This window comes from Anopheles gambiae, chromosome 2 (genome assembly GCF_943734735.2).
Source record: "Anopheles gambiae chromosome 2, idAnoGambNW_F1_1, whole genome shotgun sequence".
NCBI lineage: Eukaryota > Metazoa > Arthropoda > Insecta > Diptera > Culicidae > Anopheles > Anopheles gambiae.
The window spans coordinates 47,213,944-47,234,313 of record NC_064601.1 but is presented as its reverse complement, the minus strand read 5'-3'; the positions used below and the strand labels follow the sequence as shown (position 1 = coordinate 47,234,313).

The window sequence follows — 20,370 nt, the reverse complement described above, 5'->3', positions numbered from 1 at the left end:
GATGATTGCCATCATTATCGTACACATTGCAGTTGAATTCGTTTTCCATCTCTGTGTTATTTTACAAATAGCAGATAATAAAACAGCAGCAGAAAGGATCACACAAACGGTAAAATATTGCCACCAGTTTCACAAACAAATTTAACAGATACAATCACAGCCGAAACGTAAACACATACAACACCGGTATATAAGATTTTACCATTTGAATACATGTTATAACGCCCCAAACAAGTTTCCGTATGTAACCGGGACACAATCCAGAGCAGCAAGATAATTAATTGGAAATGGGAGAGAAAGTATCAAGCGATAAGTGAGCATATTACGTTACGCACTATAGTAAAACATATTTAAATAGCACTATTACAATTTCTAACTCATCGTTGTGCCACGAAGTTACGTTGCAGCTACTTTTGCATGGTTTAATGCAAAATCGTGCACAAACAAAACCTCGCGGTACAACGATGCTCGTCAACGCGGTCGTACCGTAAACTAGCTTCGTACATTAACCGAGCTGTGTAGGCTTACCTCGCTGAATGACGGGACTTGGTTGCTGGAGAAGGGTTGCTAATCCATGATAGATGGCACCTTGCTTGGCTACTTTCAGCGTTACAATCGGTCCGGTACGCACCAAATGATCTGCCGCGCGCTCTTGCGTAATTCCGATCAGGCTTTGACCGTCGACTTCCAGCAGTTGATCGCCCGCCTGAAGCCGCCCGTCCAGATCGGCGGCACCACCGCCGACCACCGACTTGATATAAATGCCGAGCCGTTCCTGGCCCGCGCCCTTTGCCGCCACAATCGACAGGCCCATTCCGTTGGCATTTTTGTGCAGTTTGATTATCTGCACTTCGGGCTGTGGCAGCTTGCTGGACATAACACTCGGCGAACGGCCGTGATTGAACTGGTGCATGTACACCGTCCACAGGCCTATGCTCGTCGGCTGTGATGCCAATCGGCACCAGCCGGCCATTTGGAACGGGTTCAGGAAGTCGACCAGCCCAGCCGGGATGCCCCGCACCACGTCGCAGCTGAACCCATCGTCCGGTAGGAGCAGTGCGAGCGGCAGTTCCGGCGACTCTTCCAGCCGTATCTCACGCCCATCGGCACGGCTCAACTCGTCGGCAACGGATTCGGCCATCCGGACCGCTGTGTCGATAAGATTGCGCGGAATTGTTTCCTGCGACAGCAAAGCGGCCATCTGCAGCGAGTTCAGTCGAAAGCAGGAGCATGCCAGCTGCTGCACGTCCGAGACGGACGTTTTGGGAGCCTGCAGAAACTGGGCGCACTGGTTTATCTTCGCTAGGTGGCAGTCGGCTGCCAGCTCGAGGCCTTGCTTCTCTGCCCACAGTTCTAGCAGCGATAGACGCTCGCTTAAGGCTTTTCCCCATGCGCTGGTGCACATGTGTGAAGTAGTGACGAACTAACGGGAAAAAGAAGGAAGGAAGATAAAATATCTCATTAATGGCTGGTACTGGCTAATTGCAGCCCTGTCAAACCACCCACGGATGCATTGCACAGTGAACGATGCTTAATTGTTTTACTCAAAAGAGCAACTAATCAGAAATGAAGCCTTTGTAATCCAATAAATGAATGCCCCATTCTTGGTACAGCGTACCATCTAAGGATAGATTCACCCATTACCTTGTTGAAGCACACAACGTTGATGTAGTGGAACAGCTGGGAAAACAGTTGTATCGTGAGGGCAGCATTGACGCGACACCGGCGCAGCAGAGCCATCGCAGAGCCGAGCACGGACAGCACCAGACCGGCCGCTGAGTCGTGATCGATGTTTTCCGACAGAAACTGGTTCAGCGTCTGGGACAGCTCGACGTGAAATATCGACACGAGATTGCGGAACGCCGTCTGCACACTCTCCGCCAGCACTTCCTGCGCCTGCACGCTGAACGCCGAGATGTGTCGGTCCGATTTGAGAAAGTGCAGAAACTCGGAACTGTTGGCCATCCAGAAGGACAGTATTTTGGCATCGGTGTACTGCTCCTGGACAACGTTTTGGATCAGATTGGCAACGTGGTGCAGAAACACGGTCAGCTTGTGGGCCCGCTCGGTCGGCTGCAGGTCCGGACGGTAGTGCGTCGAGGCGCGATACCGAGCGCACAGGTAGAGCGTATACACGGGCGCTAGCTTGAAGTTCGGCGAGTTCACGTCCAGCTCGCTGATGACGGATTGCAGAAACGGTTCCTGGTTTTGCTCCGGAAACTCCAGCACAGCCGGCAGAATTGGTTCCTGTCCACCGGGCTCGCCCGAAATCGAAGTGGCCGCGTGCGATGGTTGCAGCTTCGGAAAGGTGCTCGTCCTGCAGGAGAGTAAATGACACCGGGACGTTGGATTAGAAAATGGGGAAAAATACTCGCGGGCGAAGAAGCAAACACGAAATTTGCATCTCAAGTAGCGGTCATAACAAAGTGACAAAATTTGGTGTAATGCAAAAGCCAAAGCATGAACGATAAAACAACAGTGAGCTGTGTTCTGAATTTCTGAAGTGAGTGTGCGTGTTTGTTTGGCCGAACTCGGGAAGCATCGGCGGAAGTTTGTTTGTGCATGTGTGTGGAGATATACAGTACCTGTCGGCAGTTGATCCAATTGATTTGAAGCTGGAAATAGATTTCGTTTCGGTTTCCCCACCGTTACCGGCCCCGAGTGGGCCGCCGCCTCCGGCATGGTGCTGCTGCTGTTCTCCCTCATTGTGATCGTTAGTGCCACCAGCGTGGCCTCCTTTATAGCTGGCCGTATCGTCCGCACCCATTGCTTCCGGTCCGTCCAGTGCCGTCACGAGCAGACCGCTCGGGTGATGGTGATGGTGGTGGTGCATGTGCGGATGTGGTTGGGCCGCCGTTGCCGATTGCATGTCGAACGATGCTGATTTCGCGAACGCATTTGCCTGTTGCTGTCCTACTGCTGCACTTTCGGCACTGGTTGAGGCAATGGGGCCGTCTAGAAAACTGCCACCACCACCTCCGCCCGGCAGCTTTCCACCCATCTGTACCGTGCTGATTGGGCTGATCGGACGGCTTTCTTCGTCGTTCCAGGACGTCGGCGAGGTTGGTGATCGGCTGGATTGATTCGTTCGTTCGGTGACGGGTTTGCGATGTTTGGGTGTTTTTGTTTTTTTTTTTGTGCAAAGGGCAGTGTATTTTGTGTGCAATTCCATGATGAGTGTGTTTGAAAAGCGTTTGTAATTGAGAAGCGGAGCGTTTTGATGTACGAACAACACAAAACACACATACACACATAACATGGCGACAATTGCAACGAAATGATAACATTTAAATCCACAAAATAAACAAAACAGAACATACATAGAATGAAAAAATAAAATAAAATAAAACATTAGTAACTTAAATGAACTTCATGTAGTGGGATAGCATGATATGGACACTGACAGACACACATGAACAAAAACATTAATTGAACCATAAACTTACTGCTCAATTGCGAGCACATGCAGTTAAAAAGGTAATGTATGTTCCTGGGGAAAATTGTCTATCGTTTAATTAAAAGCCAAATATAACACACACGAAGAACAGGCGACAAAAACAAAACCAACCAAGTCTAAAAAGCAAGCAGAAACGCACCAACAACTGTGTGCTGCAAAATCAAGCCAGTGCCAACACTATAAATTGAGCAAGTTGACGACTACCCGTTGATACTACGTCGTCAGGCCAATGTCAGGCTAATTTGAAGGCCCATCCAGAGGCTTTTACGACCGAACTTACCTTTCGTACAAACAGGCCGAATCCAGCTGCGATTGAGACAGGGCCAAATTGTATCGCCCGTCCGAGGGCGAATCGACGAACCGGTACGAGGCAACCCTGCCAAACATGACCACCGAACCATTCTGTAAAGAAAGAGAAAGAACACACACACCATGAGCCACAAAATGAGTACTTTTGAACCATCAAAGCGCGGGTGGGTCGGACGCCAGGAAGGTTTCGGGGACCGTACCGTACCTGGCAGCAATGAGATTAAATATTTTAGACGAAAAGGACCCATTCGGAAGACGGTGATAAGAGAGCAATAAAAACACTACTAAAAAGCGGTGACCCGGTGAATGAATTGCTGTGTTACGCAGGAACAACCACCGTAAGTGGTGTCTTGCTTCGAAAATCGCAGAACAACCTTGAAGGAGATTTCATTTTTATGGCTACGAAATGATTTTCTCATTACGCCAGTTGGTGTTCAATGGATCCCGTAGAGCGAAAAATTTAATCATAAAACAATTCAAAACACATTACGAAACGAGCGCACTCGGGAGATTTCTGCTGTAAAATGTAAATGTTAGCTAATCACAAAATTAGTGTAGTGAATTAATAATTTCTTGCATTACTACATCACAAAAATGCGGTCTGCATTTCCTGCCGTGCATAATGTTTATTCGATTTCAATTACTTCCGCAACACAAACCAGCGCACCATGTTGCTTTAATATTTGTTAAGCCATGTTTTGTGGCGGCGAACGGGAAATATCCATCCATTTCAAGGACTCGTCCGTGTAACCGCTTCTCGGGAAGCAAGGATTTTTAATTAAAGTCCCAGGTGACGCTTAACGGCCCAGCAACGGTTGGTGGTGCTGGAACATTCCGAAACGGAAGGTATATCCGTACACATCGACGTCGTCGTCATGTCCGCAACCGTACTGCTAGTTACAACTAGAGAGCGAGAAAGAGTAGAACATTCCAGGCAAGCTTAATTTTAATCCTTTTTCTCTCCTTTTTTCGATCCATTTTATTCCTTCTCGCTTCCGTAGGCATGGTAAACGGCAGAGCTAAAACAGCGCGGTACATGCAGCCAGGTACGGTAGAGATGCGTCCATTTTCTTTCCCTTGCAAATCTTTCGCAGGATGGCAAAGCTGCAGCAGCAGCAAATTGCAAACTATTAATCATCATCAGCTCCTCTGGTTGGCATATCCGGAGCCATTCGACCTCATGCTCGGTCGGTGGATTTTCTAGCACGTCGAGAGGAAGACCATGCCATCAACCTCTCTAGCACTACTACTACTGGACAGTTCTAAAAGTTTCACCGACTGAAAACCTCATCAAGGTTCTGGGTCTTACACCTTTTTTTACCGAAGATCGGAGAGCGACAGAAGCGGACTTTCTGGGTTGTTCTATGCGCTTCGGTTAGCAAGTAATCGAAAAGACATTAAACCAACAAAAAAAATAAATACATAAAAAAATAAAAGCTCCCCGGCAGAACGATCCAAAACGGGCGGCACACTCAAATTGGTTTATTTCGCACGACTGAATAGGATGGCACGTTACAGTACTAGCATAAACCACACGCCGAAGAATCGTGCGACGTTTAACCTTTTTCTTTGTGCATTTTTTTGTTGTATTTCGTATTTTTCAAGCGAGAGGCTACACTGACAAAAACTCATGATTCACGGAGAAAAATGGTTATCCCTTTTTTTCTCGAGAGGGTCAGAGTCGAGAAGACACTTGAAACCGTGGTTCGCCATTTATCCTGCGATTTTCTACGGTGCAACAAAAAAGCTAAGATAAAGAACTTGGATAACAAAAAAATGGGCAATCTTTTCTAATTTTCTGCAACCACAATTTTTTACGACGTCCGCAACCATTTTTACAATCTTTTTCGTTTTCTTTTTGGTTATTTGATCGATTTTACTTTTTTTATGGGTCTTTGTTCCGATTGCATGACCGGTGCTATTTTTTGCCTTGCGGTTCATCTCAGATTGGACACACGACCGGTTTTCCAAATTTCACTGCATGATGATAAATTGTGATCGTAATCGAACGGGGATAGACTCTGAGGAAGATTTATTCATCTTCTCGATAGAAACTTTAAAAAATATGTCACAAGCTCCAATAAAATGCGCCCCATTAGCATTACTGCATTAGGGCATAATAATCTTTTATCAAAACGCAAGCCAACGCTTGTTTTATTTTTAGTACAGTCAAGCTGGAGTACAAACTGCACAACACAAATGCCCTTGCATTAGCACGGAGTACAGTAGTATAGCATAGGAAAAGTGAACAAAGTGGATAAAACCATTCGATAAACTTTGTTCGCTACCTTTTAGACAGCCTCACCCACAGTGTGTCATTCAGTTGTGTGGTTGTTTAAAAATAGTGCATTAAAATCTACAACCTAACGGCGGCTGATGATGGTGCCGGTGTTGCTACTGCTGTTCCGTTCCCGGTGCACTTTGGACGCACGCTCGGGAAAACATGCACAGGAAATAGGTCAATGTTTCCCCCTGTATTCACATCGTGCTTTACAGGGTTTCTCAGATTATACTAAGACTGCTGGGAATCATTTTTAAGCAATGGCAACAGACTGCGGCATGATGTTTGGAAAACTTTGATGATAGACGAACTCTTTTGAAATCATACTCTTGCAATATTTCATATATTTTAATTGGTGATATTTTAATTTCAGGGTACCAAGTTCACTTAAATCGTATATGCGTCTTGTAGATAATGAGGAAAGAATGGGGAAAGAAATAATATACAAGATTTATCAATTGATATCTTTAAATGTGTCGCAAACATAGTGAATTTCAAAGTACATTCACGAAATAGCACTCGTTTTTAATTGTTTTTTGCTGCAATTCCTGTGTTCAATCTATATTTTAATTTTAAGTAAGAATCCGCAAAGCTCAAAATACGTTGAAAAATACGTTTAATCAACAAAAATTGTAGATAAAATCCACGAACAAGTAAAAAACTATGAATCTATAAACAGGAAAATATAAAAAATGATTTGAAGGCTCTTTATTCCACCTAATTCCGCCTCGGCTCATGTATTCCACCGCGACGATACTTGAAGACCACTGCGACAGCCTACGTACTATCAGCATCATTCCAACTTATGTACACAAGGGTTCTACATGTAAATGTATCAAACCGCGTGTCCTGAGTGTACAAATGTGTGTTGCGAGAAAAGTGCTACAGATTCGGCATTGCGTCCTATGAATTAAGGTATCATCAACGCAATAATCATGCCGCAGTCTTGGCATTGCTTAGCAACGATTCGGCAAAGAGTCCCAAGGAAAGCGAGGAAACCCTGTACCCGTTATACTATTTCCAAGCGTCTGAGCAGTGATGTAACCAAAAACACTCACGGGAGGCAAATTCTATCATCAATAAATTCACTCCTCCGACGGATTTGGGTTTATTTGCATAATAAATACAGATAAAATATAACTCAATCACAACGTCCCGGGAATGTGGACGATTGGGGTTGATAAGACAGCAAGGAAATGTTTTTTTTACTTATCCGTGTGTCTATCGGTGAACTCTAACCTTTCATCCCGCGCGTCCATTTACAGAAATATCGTGCGAGATAGAAGCGAAGCGCAATATTAACTGCGAAACCATATCCACAACACCGGTCTTCGCCATCGCCACGCCACGTCACGCTGAACCATAATCATCGATATAAATTATTTAACGCCACCACCAGCACACCTCTCTGCGCCAGTTCCAAGGCACAGGTAGCAGAGCGTATCCCGCGTGCGAAGTAATACCATCGGTCTTTGGTCCGATCTTTCACAACCGTTCGCACATCGTCTACCAGATGCTTTTGGAGAGCAACGAGGCGGCATCGGGAATGGAATATTCAATCAGATCAAACCCTTGCCACACTCGGCAGACGACGCGAGATGGCAAAAGAAGTCGAAGAGGAAGAAGAAAGGTAATCCTTTGCAAACACTGTCGGTAGAACAAATCGCAGCCGACCGGTAGCAAAACAAAAAGGGGAAAACATCGGTTGAATGGTCCCACATGCAACGTGAAACGCTTTAGCGATAGATTATCTTCCAATCGAGCAATTTCCAGCAAAAAGGGAAGCTCGAGGAGGGATTTTTCGCATTCGATCACAGTGCACAGCCCCCGTCTCGCGCTCCCGGGTTTTTTGTTGATCACTAACGAAAAGGTGGGATTAGCAAAAAGGTACTGCCGCTGTGCTGCTACAGTCATCTTAGTATCTGTCACACCACCGCACACACCAACGCCATGCCATCTGCCGCCTCCTACAATGTTTACATCCGTTGAGTTTCATCGAATAGGAACGTAGGGATCGTCCTCCCAGCCGCACTACACAGTGAGACCATCCATTTCATCAATGATTTATTCTCGTCCTGATCCGGGGATCAACTGGCATTAATGGATGCGAGAAATGATGCTGGGAGAGTGAAAGGCAGCGGGACGGGGAATAGAGCTGAACTTGGAATTTGGTTGATGATGCTTAATGTAAATTAAATCGTTGATGTGTATTTAAGACGAGATCGGTTGCACGGGATGATTTTGCATCTCAACCGTATAATCATTCAACACCGCTTACACAGCACACTACGAGTGTTGTGAAGGACGAGTTTTATTCACTGTTCAAAAACGAGCAAACTGTTATGGTTATGAGCTATTAACGGCGCATATAAAGCTTTTAAGTGAAGCTTTGTATCCCATTAAATGCCACGTTTTCTACACAGCATTCACTTTCGAATTCTCCAAACCTTTTCCATTACATTTAACCCCATTTTGGTTGATAAATAAGTAATCGCACTACTGCCGGGCGTTTACTACTACTTACGTGCAGTATCGTTGGCTGCTGGATGTGATGGCCGTTGACAAATGTCGTTCCGTCGGCGTGCAGGGGCGTCACGGTGCAGACGCCGTCGTGCATCGATATTAGACAGTGACGCGCCTGGATGGAGGGACCGAACAGCTGCAGCGCATTAGTGTTGGCCGACCCGACCTCGATCGGTTCGCTTCCCAGCTTCACCCGCCGGCCACCGTCGCCGCTGTGCGTGATCTCGATCAGCATAGGGCCTTCGCGGTCGCCGCCAATATTGTTGCCACCGTTCGATACGCCCAGCGGTTTCTTTTTCCGTCTTCGCGGCTGCGAGTCCGCGGGTCGGCGACGCACGTGAAACATGATCGAACCTGAAACGAAAACAAGAATGAGGACGAAAAATCATATTAGCAAGAGCGATAACGAGTGGATAACATACTATATTTTGAAACTAATATGTGTGAAACGAATAAGATATAAAATCCCGTTGTATATTATAAAAGCACTTAGTTTTTCAACAGAACAACAGCACACTTGTTTCGTAAGTAAGCCACATTACTCGAAGCACTAGTTTGCAGGAATTTGAGATCGTGTTTGTTTCTTGGTACAGACGTAGCTAACCGTAACCGGCCGTCAGCGTTCAAAAGCAAATCGCCTCGAGAGTGGTTGTGCAAAGTTGTATGCGCATAAACGATAAACAATCGCTCCCTCCCGCTCCCTCAACGCTTCCTCATCTCGGCAACTCTTCGCTCGAACGGTAAGAAACAGTATCTTGCTTCCACACCGCCCATTGCTAATTACTACATTTGTTCATAATTAAACACTCTCTCCGAGCTCCAAGTTGCGTCTGAACACTCGCTGATCGTGACCTCAAAATCGTTATTAGAAATTCTACTTCTTCTTCGTACACTCGACTACAAGATGATGTAGATGCTGCTGCATCGGATTGCTTCTTGTTTTTGCATGAACTTGCTTATAACAGATGCAGACGAATGATTATTACTTAAGGCCGGGGGACATTGTCCGTACTCGCTAGTGTAATTTCAATTTTCACTAGTGCATCTGGCGGCGGCTGACCAAAGCATTTTGCGAAACAATTTGGAGCCGCTTCGGAAAATATGTTATTTTCCCATGTTTTTAACATAAACTGGACTGGAAAAGGTTTGTAATTGATAGATGAATATGTTGTTCAAGTATTTCAGCCAGTTTTGCGTAAAAAACGATGAAAATACTACTTAATTTTGAGATCCATCATTACCATTCCCTCGATAACCTAAGTAAGCTTCCACCCAGCCGCCGCCAGATGCGCTAGTGAAAATCAAAATTACACTAGCGAGTACGGACAGTGTCCCCCGGCCTTTACACTGCATATTATTTAAGGATTAGGTGTAGGATAGCTATTAGGTACTCAGTGTGTCTCAACCTCAAGAGAGCAAGACACATATGTTGGTAGATAAATAAATAAGTGAGTAAATAAATAAACAAGTAAATTATAACTTATTCTTCTTCTTTTTTTTTTGGCACAACAACCGTTGTCGGTCAAGGATTGCCCGTACCACTATTGGGCTTGACTTTCAGTGACTTATTTGATGACCCATAGTAAAAAGCACCCACGAAAATAAGTATAATCACTGATTTCTTTTGAACATGAACTAGATATTAAACTACTTGGAAATGATTTCCATCCATTAATAATCCAGAGTAGGCTATGATAAATAGAATTGATAGCATAAAAATCTTATCGATTGTTAAGCTTATATAAAAACACAGATAAGGCATACCGAAACCGAGGTCAAATGTAATCCTTAACAAGTCGTGTATGAATATTATACTTGGAGGCGTACAATTAAGGTTCAAACCCGTGCCCAAGAGTTTATAAAACAACATTTCATGGGTGAACTCATCTCCAAACATCTGAAAGCCCGAAACGAGCCACCTACTACAAAAGACTTAAACTAACGTCTTGAAACCATACACTAACACGTCACCTTTACACACAAAAGCAAAAACTCCGTCGCATCGCGTTCACCCTGCGGTGTTCACAGCAAGCAAAACATTGATATCCCTTATTCCAGTAATCCTTTCGCCACACACGGTTGTGTCCCCGCCCCAGTCCTACCGCAAAAAAGAAGGAAAAACAAAAACCGAACAGCTTAGTGCCGGAGCGCTACACGGATCTTTTGGCGCGTGGACGTCGTACGCACATGCTGAGCCACAAAGAATCATGCCCGAAGCATGTGGGTCTCCTTGCTACGGTAGCGTCTCTTCGTTAAATCCTATAACATTTATTAAAAGCTTTTCGTACGACCATCGGCGTGACCGATAATGGTAATCCGGGTGAATCCGGGTGGGGCGAGGGCATCGGTGATGCCGCCCGTGTGAGATGTCGTGCCGGACGGTAAAGATCATGCGCTCCTTAAAGCCATCCGATTCCGATTGGACCGAGCGGAACCGGCCCCAACGGTAGCCGGGTGCGGTACGCCGGCGAAGAAAAACACATTACTTCACCACAGGTTGTCCCAACCCCCGCGTTGAGGGGGAGGACAAAAATTGAGTTTATGTTTTCGTTGCCGCGCTTGCCCGCCGTTTTTGTTGTTGCTGTTACGGCTGTTGTGGCTGTGTTTGAGAACACGAAAACACCGTCTTCAAAGATTGGTCGATATAGTATGGCGCCACCGAGGATGACCCTTAGCTATTATCTTCTCGGCTGAGCTAGCTACACACAGACACACATACACCGTACCGACATGAAGAAAATCAGAAGCTCTGGTTTTGCAATGTTTACGAGGAGATGAACCAAAAAAAACTCCCACACAAAAAGCGAATCTTTGTGACTCTCAAGCGAGTTTTAACTTTACGAATATCGCTGTGGGATGTTACGTTACTGCTTACAGCATTTTCGATAGTGGCTTTAGTGTTAGATAGGAGGAGCAACCATACTAAACCCACTTACAAAGAATGGGCACTATAATCACAAATTATATAGCGAAGCTGAAACAGCAAACAACGACGCACGAACTTAGATGGCTATTAAGCATGGCCATACAGACACACGTTCGATACGGTCCGCAGTAAGTAAATGGCAAAGAGGAAATATAAATTAATCAATAAAAGCTTTAAAAATGAGTTGCTTTTTATAGCACTAATACCATGTTTCCAGGTCTGCCAGTCGACAGATTCATAATTAAGTTCCCATTTTACGATCGTTAAAAATAACCATGTAGCTTGAAATAATACACTTCGGAGTATAAAGAAGAGACATTCTGTACCATCCCCGTTTTCCTCAGCAACAATCAAGCTGACACGGTTCTTTTTTGCCAACAGCAAGACGACGCACGTTCGTAGCGAAAATTGTTTGTTTATGTGATTTGCTCACACGTCTGCGGTACCGGGCGTCTCCATCGCTTGTGAATCTTCGGAAAGACATCCGGCAGCGGGAAGGGGAAGCGAGGAGCAAATGAGGAAGCGGCCAAACCAACGATGCATTATTGGTTAGCTTCCTTTCCGCCCCCTTACCCCTTCGTTACCGATATATCATGCTGGTAGAGCTTTTGTTTACAGTGCGCATTACGAGATTCATTAGAATTGGCACATATCGTTCGGGTCGTGTGGAGAGGGATACGGTGAAAGGACGTGCCCCTCCATCCCCTCCCTTCACTCGTTCGGACGGACGTCAGCGTGCCGTATCTTGGCGAAATGGGATATTTATGCGAAATGCTGTGTGCACCAAGAAACTGCTGACGTCATTTTGCTTATGAACGCAAGGCACACACACAGACACACAGATGCTACACAGCGGAAAACCCGGCCGCCATGATGAAGCAGGCACACACGTGTTTAGTCGTCGGTCGGTCGCTATTCTGTGCCCGGTAGCACCGTTCTGACTGACGAAACCTCATCCGTAGAATGGGACGGGACGGGATGAGCGGGAAAGATGAAATTAAGAAAAAGAAGCAAGAAGGTAATAAAAAAAAAACTTTCTTCCGAACGTGAAATCCCCTTAACAGGATCTTCCGACGCACGCTGTGGGAAGACATTAGGCGTAATTTGCCGGCTGTTCTTTCGCCTCCTGCAATCGATCTATCTTTCCGTGTGGATCACCGTTCTTTGCCGAGAGGGGGACAGGCAGAGAATTACGACAGAGGGCGGACAAGTGGTGCAGAGCAGAGCAGTTGCTCCCACTCTCAGCTGCGTATTTTGCTTTCCTTCGCTTTCCCAGTGCTTATCTTCATCAATTAATCAAGTTCACTTATGTTGACTGGAAGCGATTTTTCATCCCGTTGTTTTTAGTCTTGGCCTTTTCACACAAACACATACACACACTCACACACTCTTCAAAGCATCTTGAACGGCGGCCGGCTGCTTCGTGTTTGTAGTAAAATCACGCTCGACTCAAGGGTGAGCGGGCAGTGCATTGGGATAAGACCGATCGAACGACGGATCTTTTCCTGGCCACCAAAAGACCTTGCACCATTGTACCATGCCCTATCGTGTGCGTGATGTTGTTGTTTCCCCCCTTCGGGAAGCACTACAGCAGCGTCTCGAAGAAAAGAACAAAAAAAAGATCATTTTAAAGCATTTGAGTCGACCGCCAGGGGGCACAAAGAGATAAGGGCCCAGAGCTGAAAAAAAAGGAGCATCATCGAGAGTAGTGACGCGTTCGTGGCAAACCTTTAGCGGGAGTGGAGTGTGGTATTGGCGGGTTGGTGGTGATGGTGAAACAAGATAGCACACACACACACACAGCAGCGCTTTTCACAGACTGCTCCACTGTGCTGTGCTTGGGAAATGTGACAGACGGCGTCAAGCAATGGAATTTATGTTCGGGCAAACCACCTGCAGAGACTGGGGTGTGGGCAACGGGGAGCAAAGGGTAGGAACAACGGCAGCGACAACACAAGAAACTAATTGCACCACAATGCTGCTTACCGGCGGACAAGCAGGGAGGGAGGTGTCAGCGTTTTTCGTTTTGGAAACGAAATTGATTCTAAGGTGCAAAGGTTAGCAGCAAGCGGGAACGTCGTAAAATTAATAATGCCTTTCGTACGGTACCGTTCTCTCTCTTTCTCTTCCTTCCTCTCTTTCTCTACCATTATCTCCGTTTTGGAGGCCTTGCTGACGTACACGTCAAGTTGAATGCGACTGGTGTTTGATTAACATTTATACTTGACCTTACATTAATGATGGCATACCGATGTCTGGAATGGATTGTTTCCTCCCCCTTTGTTCCTTTGTGCTCTAATTATGGATAAAATTAATGTGAACGAACTATTCAACAATCAATAAGTGAGTAGCATAACAAATACATGTTTCATATTAACAAAAATCAATCAATTAAACTTTAAGCTTCCATTGAGCATTAACGAAAAAGCCCTTTGTTTTCGGTTTAATTATGTAAACAATCAATTGTGCTAAATCCAACGGCAGATTAAAATGATTCAATGAATTGAAGTGCAACTGATATTGTAATCCGCCCTCGGTTGGTTGGTTGGTTTGATACTAGGCCTCCCCGGAAGCGCATAAATCAACGAATCATTGCAGCGAACCATCGGGCTTGAATTGGCGCAGCGCATACGCACTTAAGGTACGCCCTTTTATTATTTCACCATGCCGTTATCGGTGGGGATTAAATTCCGTGACACATCTCACATTCACAACCACCCTCCTTCCTCACCCAGTCACTTCCGGGAAACCAGTTCAGTTCGAAAAAAGGGGTGGTTTTCTCGCTTATCTACCACAAATGATTTTTACGTCTCCTGCAGCCGATAGCACCCTCGCAATCCTCGCTTTCTGCTCGCCCCCGGACGCGACAGATAGGAGAGCTTATGCTAATGGCATTCTACTCCCCATTCCACCGCCATTTGGACAGTGCACAAAGCCGCGAGAAACTTCAAAAGTAATTCAACGCTTCCACACTGCGGAAAGTATAGTGTGCACGGAGGAGAGAGGGAGTGAGTGAGTTGCACTTATGGTCGGGCAGTCGGATCGATAAACCATTTCTCCATCGTCCGGCGTCGACGTGTGTGTAAGCTGGCTGGGGGGTGAAATCGTTCTCGATACTCCTCCATTGTTGCGCCATTTTTATTGTCCGTGCTGTGGTTTATGTTGTCCACTATTTCATATAGACCTCGGCTCGCGACGATCGAACTCGAGAACCCGCCGGTTGGATAATCACTATCCATCAACTGAACGGAATTTATTGACAATTTCCACCCAACTATTATCGGGGTAGCAATACCACCCACCACCACAACGTTCGATTGGATTGAAGGATGTAGAACTTTCAATTCGGTGACGAATCATCAAACGAACAGACACGCCGCCTTCACGCCTCTAGTTGTTCGTTGTTGGTCTCTTATTATTACATCAGCAGCACCTGGCCGATGGAGCGTGGAAGAAGCTCGAAGTCTCGGCCACAACACAACCCAAAGCACAACCTGCTTCTAATCTACACTGAAAATACGTACCGCGGCACAGGGCAAAATGCCGGAGCACAGCACCACCTAAACGTACCAGAAACCCGACACCGACTGCACTCGACAAAAAAGCACCACAACGCCGCCGGCCACAAAAACCGATCGTGTACCCCCCCGCACACCCACCGAACCGCCCACCTTGCCCGCTGCCGCTGCCACTTCGCTGGAGGAGGACCCGAGCACACGCGCGCACACAGGCGTTAAGAGCGCCCGTAGACCTCCCGCGTCGATGGCAGCGAAGCTCCGCCCGCCACTGGCCACAGCTGTTTCTTTCCGGGTTTTATTATCCTTTAACCTTACCAACACACACACACACTCCATGAACTCGACTCTTGATGTGTGTGTGTGTGTGTTTATTTGTGAGAAAATGACTGCCAGAACAGAGGAGCATATGTACAATAATGCCGGCTCCTCCCGAGACCCCAAAAACAGTCCTCCTTCTCACGGGCCATCCATTCTGAGAGTCTCTTCAGTCTCGTCCTGTACACTACACCCCGGTGTCTCTCGCCCTTCTTATAGAGCGATATGCATGTGTTTATGTGTATGTGTGTGTGTGTGTGTGCGTGGTGGTGTCTCGCGCAGTATTGAAGTACCCAGATTCGCACACATTCGCTTTGTCCTCACGCTTCTGGGCCATTTGAGGGGACGAGAGCGAGCGCACACACGCCTCCCTTCCCAAGGCAGCAAAGATAGAACTACGAGCTCGTGGTGGTGACACAAGCAGGAGGACGACGGCCAACAGCATAGTGGTAGTAATCGACAACAAAAGAACGTTTGACGTCGAGTGCGAAGACAACCACCCTCCGCTGCGATCCTCTGTTGTCTAACAACATTGCAAAGGCCCGGCGGCGAGAGGCAGCAGCGAGGAAGGAGTAAAATTTTAACCCCGCAACTATCCCCATTTCCCTTTCCGCCATCCTTGTTTCATCATACACACCGCAGCTGTGCTCACACACGTGTTTTGTGTTACGTGCAAGAATGATTACGATATTCGGGGAATTAAACTCGGGATAAGTAATTTTAGTAACCCATTCGGGACCTATTACCAACACGCTAGGGTACGGGGTCTTAAAGTCTTTGTGACTGGCGATGGAGATGGAAGGCAAGTGAGCGAGGAAGCTGGCACGGCAATGGAAGGATCCATTTTTTAATATAATCATCAGTCCCGCCACCCAACAGGAGGATGGTGGATTGGCGTTGATATTTGAATCTCGGGGTCGAACGATGGTTTAAACGGTGCTTCCAAACATGGATATAGCATACAATGAGCTAGCGTGTGTGCGTTTTACATATTTCCCAGTGGATGTGGGGAAGGGTGACTTACGCAAGCCCACTTCCTCTCCTCATTACTGGTTTGATGTCTGTCGCGTCGGTTCTCGGACGGTCACGGTTCTGACGCTCCCACATTTACTGACATTTCGTGATCCCTGCCAGAAACGACCGCTCGACCGTCTACACGAACATGGAACCGAACACAGCCCAGTGGGGACCAAAGGGACATGGCACTGACGAGGATGATACAACTGATCCGTTACCGTTTTAGTCAACTCGCTAGTGTAACATGCGAGGACGCAACAACGAGGATTTTCACAACTCACTGGGCGGCGTACGACTGAACGAACAGCTGATGCGTTTTTTTGTTGCATCTGTGTTAGTATCGGCTGACCGATGTTGTGCAAGGACAGCTCTTGGCACACGGATATCGCGGGGGATTTTACTTTTTTTTACCAAAACAATCAGACCAAACCCACACATTTCCACCATAAACCCGAGAAACCATTCTGATTGCTTACTTTTATACCTTCGCTCGGGTTCTTTTCTTCTCAAGTGAGGTTTTTTTTATGAAATAATGCAACCGTGTCCGGTCGTCCATTCTTCGTTTTTCTCCATCGGAAAAATCTACCGAACTTAAGCGGTGTGTTGCATTTTCCTCTTTTTTTCCCTTCCATCCCAATCGAAGTAAAGTTAAACGAAGCAAAACGAAACGAAAAGAGACATAATCCATTTATGATAAGGGTTGTTGTGCGGATTAGCCTGATGGAGTTGAGATTGTTTGAAATGGACAATTGTATTTCTATTTGAAGGAATGGAACAAACACTTGGGACCGTCTAACGCTGGGAAATTCGATACGAAAATGATTACACAAAAACTTATTGAAGTACCATGAGTGAACTGAAGGTTTAAGGAACGATTTCGCATGATGCAAATTGAGCGTTCAACGTTTTGCATCACCGGGAGAGCAGCTACTACCGGTGGCTTTGTTTCCACTCACGCGTATTTACTTTTGATTTATATACAATTCTCCATCAAACGTGCACAAGCAACGGGCACATAAAACATGCTGTCGGTGCTTTTTGTGCCTCAATATACGAACCCTAGGCGATGTTTGTCTTGTGGTTGCTCTATCAGCGTACATTACTTTTGCTTTAACGTAGGTAGGGGACCCGCCCGACAACTCACGGGGAAATAATGCTGTGAGTCGGTGGTTGTTACCACCGAGTACATTATACATAAATCGATAGCACAGGGCACACAGCCAAAGCAAAACCGTACGAACCGGTACACAGTCAAGAACTTTTCAACTTCCTTGTTTCCATCGATAAGCTGAAGGAAATGTACTTCGTCCGCAAAAGGTGGCCCCGGTGGGTAAGAAGCTCACCACGATGACGCGCGGCTGGGGTGAAAGGTCGTGTGTGGTGTTTCGGGGGGTGTGAGTCCGTTGTCCCAGTGGCACTGAAGCAAGGACAACGACGAGCAGAGCAAGGAGGTAGCAAAGCGATAGCAGCACAACAAAGCAACAGCAAGAAAAAAAATCGTCTATGATACGGGCAGGTCGGTGAAGGTAACGTCGTCACACGCGCGCATGAATATACATATGTATATTTTATTTTCATCTCGTTTGACATGCATACGAATCGGGTTGTTAGCGAGACCCCGAACCAAAGAAACCACAATCGCGAAGCAAGTGAACATTTTCTTCTCCCGTATCACACAGCGGGGAAAGCTAAATATTGTGCCCCGAACGCGACATCACAGCGTGTACCGGAGTTTGGCCGAGGCACCACACACAACCCGGGGCCAAAGAAAACAGGAAAAGTAAGGCGGAAAAATCCGTCACACTAATGTCCGCAAGGTAAACAGCACACTCCGCAGCACTGTTTGTCTCTTGAGAGTAAAGGGGAGAGAGAGATTGTGCGAGTGAGTGAGAGAATGGCACAACTTTGTTCACGAGCTGTGAAGATTGTAATGCGGGCAAGACCGCAGAAATATCTAAATGGCAAGACAACGCAACCAAAGCCCTGTCTACATGGGAATTGCTGGCAGTGTGGCCCAGTTTAATGTACCATTACTGCAAGATCATCGTTTTCTGGTCCTTCCGGTTCCCAGGTGCGGGGCTTATGAATAATGGACACCGATGCCCGGCGGCGAATAGTCAACGCTTGTCGCGCTCTTCTCGACACCGAACAACACACACCGTGCGGTGTGTACATGACCGGATGCAACGTGTAACGGTGTGTCTTCACACATGCACCAGTGGCAACCAGAGTAGAGGAAACAAACAAAAACACGGTCCATCCCTGGAGCAAGCCGTGCAGAAAATGGCCGTTTGAGCCTCCGCGTATATCAGAGCATTGTTTGCCCTCTCCAGTTGACTTGGGAGGGTACACACAAACACGTAGCGTGCCGAAATACGTACAACCGCATGTAATTCTGTTGCTTTGCTATCTCTCTTATTGTGCAGCCAGAATTCACACATGCACAGAAAAGGAAGAAACTGTCGGACAAATTTAACTTTTCTGTTCCGGGGTTCAACGAACTCGGTGGTGTAACTACAGGCACAGGAAAAAGTTTTCATTGAATACCGTGGAGCACTGTTTGCACATGTTTCAATTATCACGTGTAAAACTTTTGCCCGAAGTACAAATATACACGCACACAAATTTATACTTTCTTCCTTTTTTTTTACAGCGTTTCACACTCTCGCGTCTTTTGCACAGCAAAACTAAATAAGCAGCCTCAATTAAAGCCATACTCCACCATCGTACCCTCGCCGTCGTTGTGGGTTCTATTTGGAACACTTTGCACGCGATGATAATTAGCACCATTAGAAGGAATAAAGGGGACTGGGCCTGATAGGGAAGTAGTTAGAGGTGAACGGACGGTTTTTTTTAATCAGATAACCATCGAGCGCTTAAATGTTCAGGAAATGTTTGCTAAGCTCGAGCCTTGATGGGAAGGAAGGCATTAAATGCTGATTAAGTGTCATGTCAGAGCAAAATATTATTAAAAAAAGACATTACTTCGCCTAGCTTTCTCTTTTGCTTTTGCTTGTAAAAACAATTAATCAATATTTAAAACACGAAAACTTGGATAAGCACTTTAACAGCTACTCAAGCTGTGCTTTGAACAACCACTCGAAAAACAACTCATATTTGATGTTTCGATAATTGTTAATCAATGTTCTCAACAGAAATCTCTACCGACACCACTCATAAATCAATTAACCCTTCTCTGAAACCCAACATCTATCAAACCGGTTACACGTAAAAGCTAATCACGCTTCTATGTTTTTGTTTTGTTTTTTGTTTGTAATAAGTTATACCTCTCCGTCAAAATCTATCAAGCGTCAGAGCGTAACACAAAAGCGCTCCTGTAAAAAAAAAGAAAAAACAGAAACAGTCTACCCTTCGCACCACCGGTTGGGATCGACACGCGTTTTCTCTCCCGCTCGCTCCTTTTTTCGCGATAAAACAGCCAAGCAAATTTAATTTTCCAACTCAACTCCCATTCTTCGCCAGAAGTCGCGCAGGAGGTAAAACATGAAGTCGAGCAGGAGGCATGAGTGAAAGGAAGTGGTATACTAATACCGTTCTGCAACACGGTGGAGCGCAGCTAATAAAGAATTTTGCCTATTCCGCTCGGGAATAGTCGGTGCAAAAAAAGAAATAAAAAAAGTGTTGCTCCATCAGCGACCGGGCGTCTCCATTGCGCCGCAGGAACGCGAGCAATTATGCGTGCTTATACGGACGCTTTACGCAAGCGGCATAACATAATTAACTTCTTCTAGCAAATTGTGATCAAAGCGTATAGTGTGGAAGCAATGTGTAAGTGTGAAGTATCCGCACGTCTTAATATGGTGGCAAGCATCAAGCTGCTTGAAAAACGACTTCGCCACTTCCATACAAATAAAGGTACACGATGGAAAAAAGCTAATTATGGCGACGAAATAAAAAATGAAAGGGCTTCTTTGGACAACACACGGAGAGAGAAAATTAAATCGTAAATATCGTGCATCTTGGAGGGTTGTTTTTTGTGCGGTGAATGCGGCACTTTCCGAAA

At 46.0% G+C, this 20,370-nt stretch overlaps 1 protein-coding gene across 9 annotated transcripts in view; it reads right to left on the bottom strand.

Annotated features, from left to right (window-relative positions):
* LOC4577117 (afadin) overlaps positions 1-20,370 on the bottom strand; it is a 62,894-nt gene that overhangs the window by 10,655 nt on the left and 31,869 nt on the right. For 7 of the 9 annotated variants that reach the window (XM_061652831.1, XM_061652829.1, XM_061652830.1 and 4 more), the window contains 5 exons: positions 8,572-8,924; positions 3,738-3,859; positions 2,586-3,074; positions 1,645-2,317; positions 529-1,423 (listed from right to left, as the gene is read on the bottom strand). In XM_061652831.1, coding sequence (XP_061508815.1) covers positions 529-1,423; positions 1,645-2,317; positions 2,586-3,074; positions 3,738-3,859; positions 8,572-8,924 — 2,532 coding nt within the window. The remainder of the gene's footprint in view (positions 1-528; positions 1,424-1,644; positions 2,318-2,585; positions 3,075-3,737; positions 3,860-8,571; positions 8,925-20,370) is intronic. The other 2 variants (XM_061652836.1, XM_061652835.1) reach the window with 1 other exon arrangement.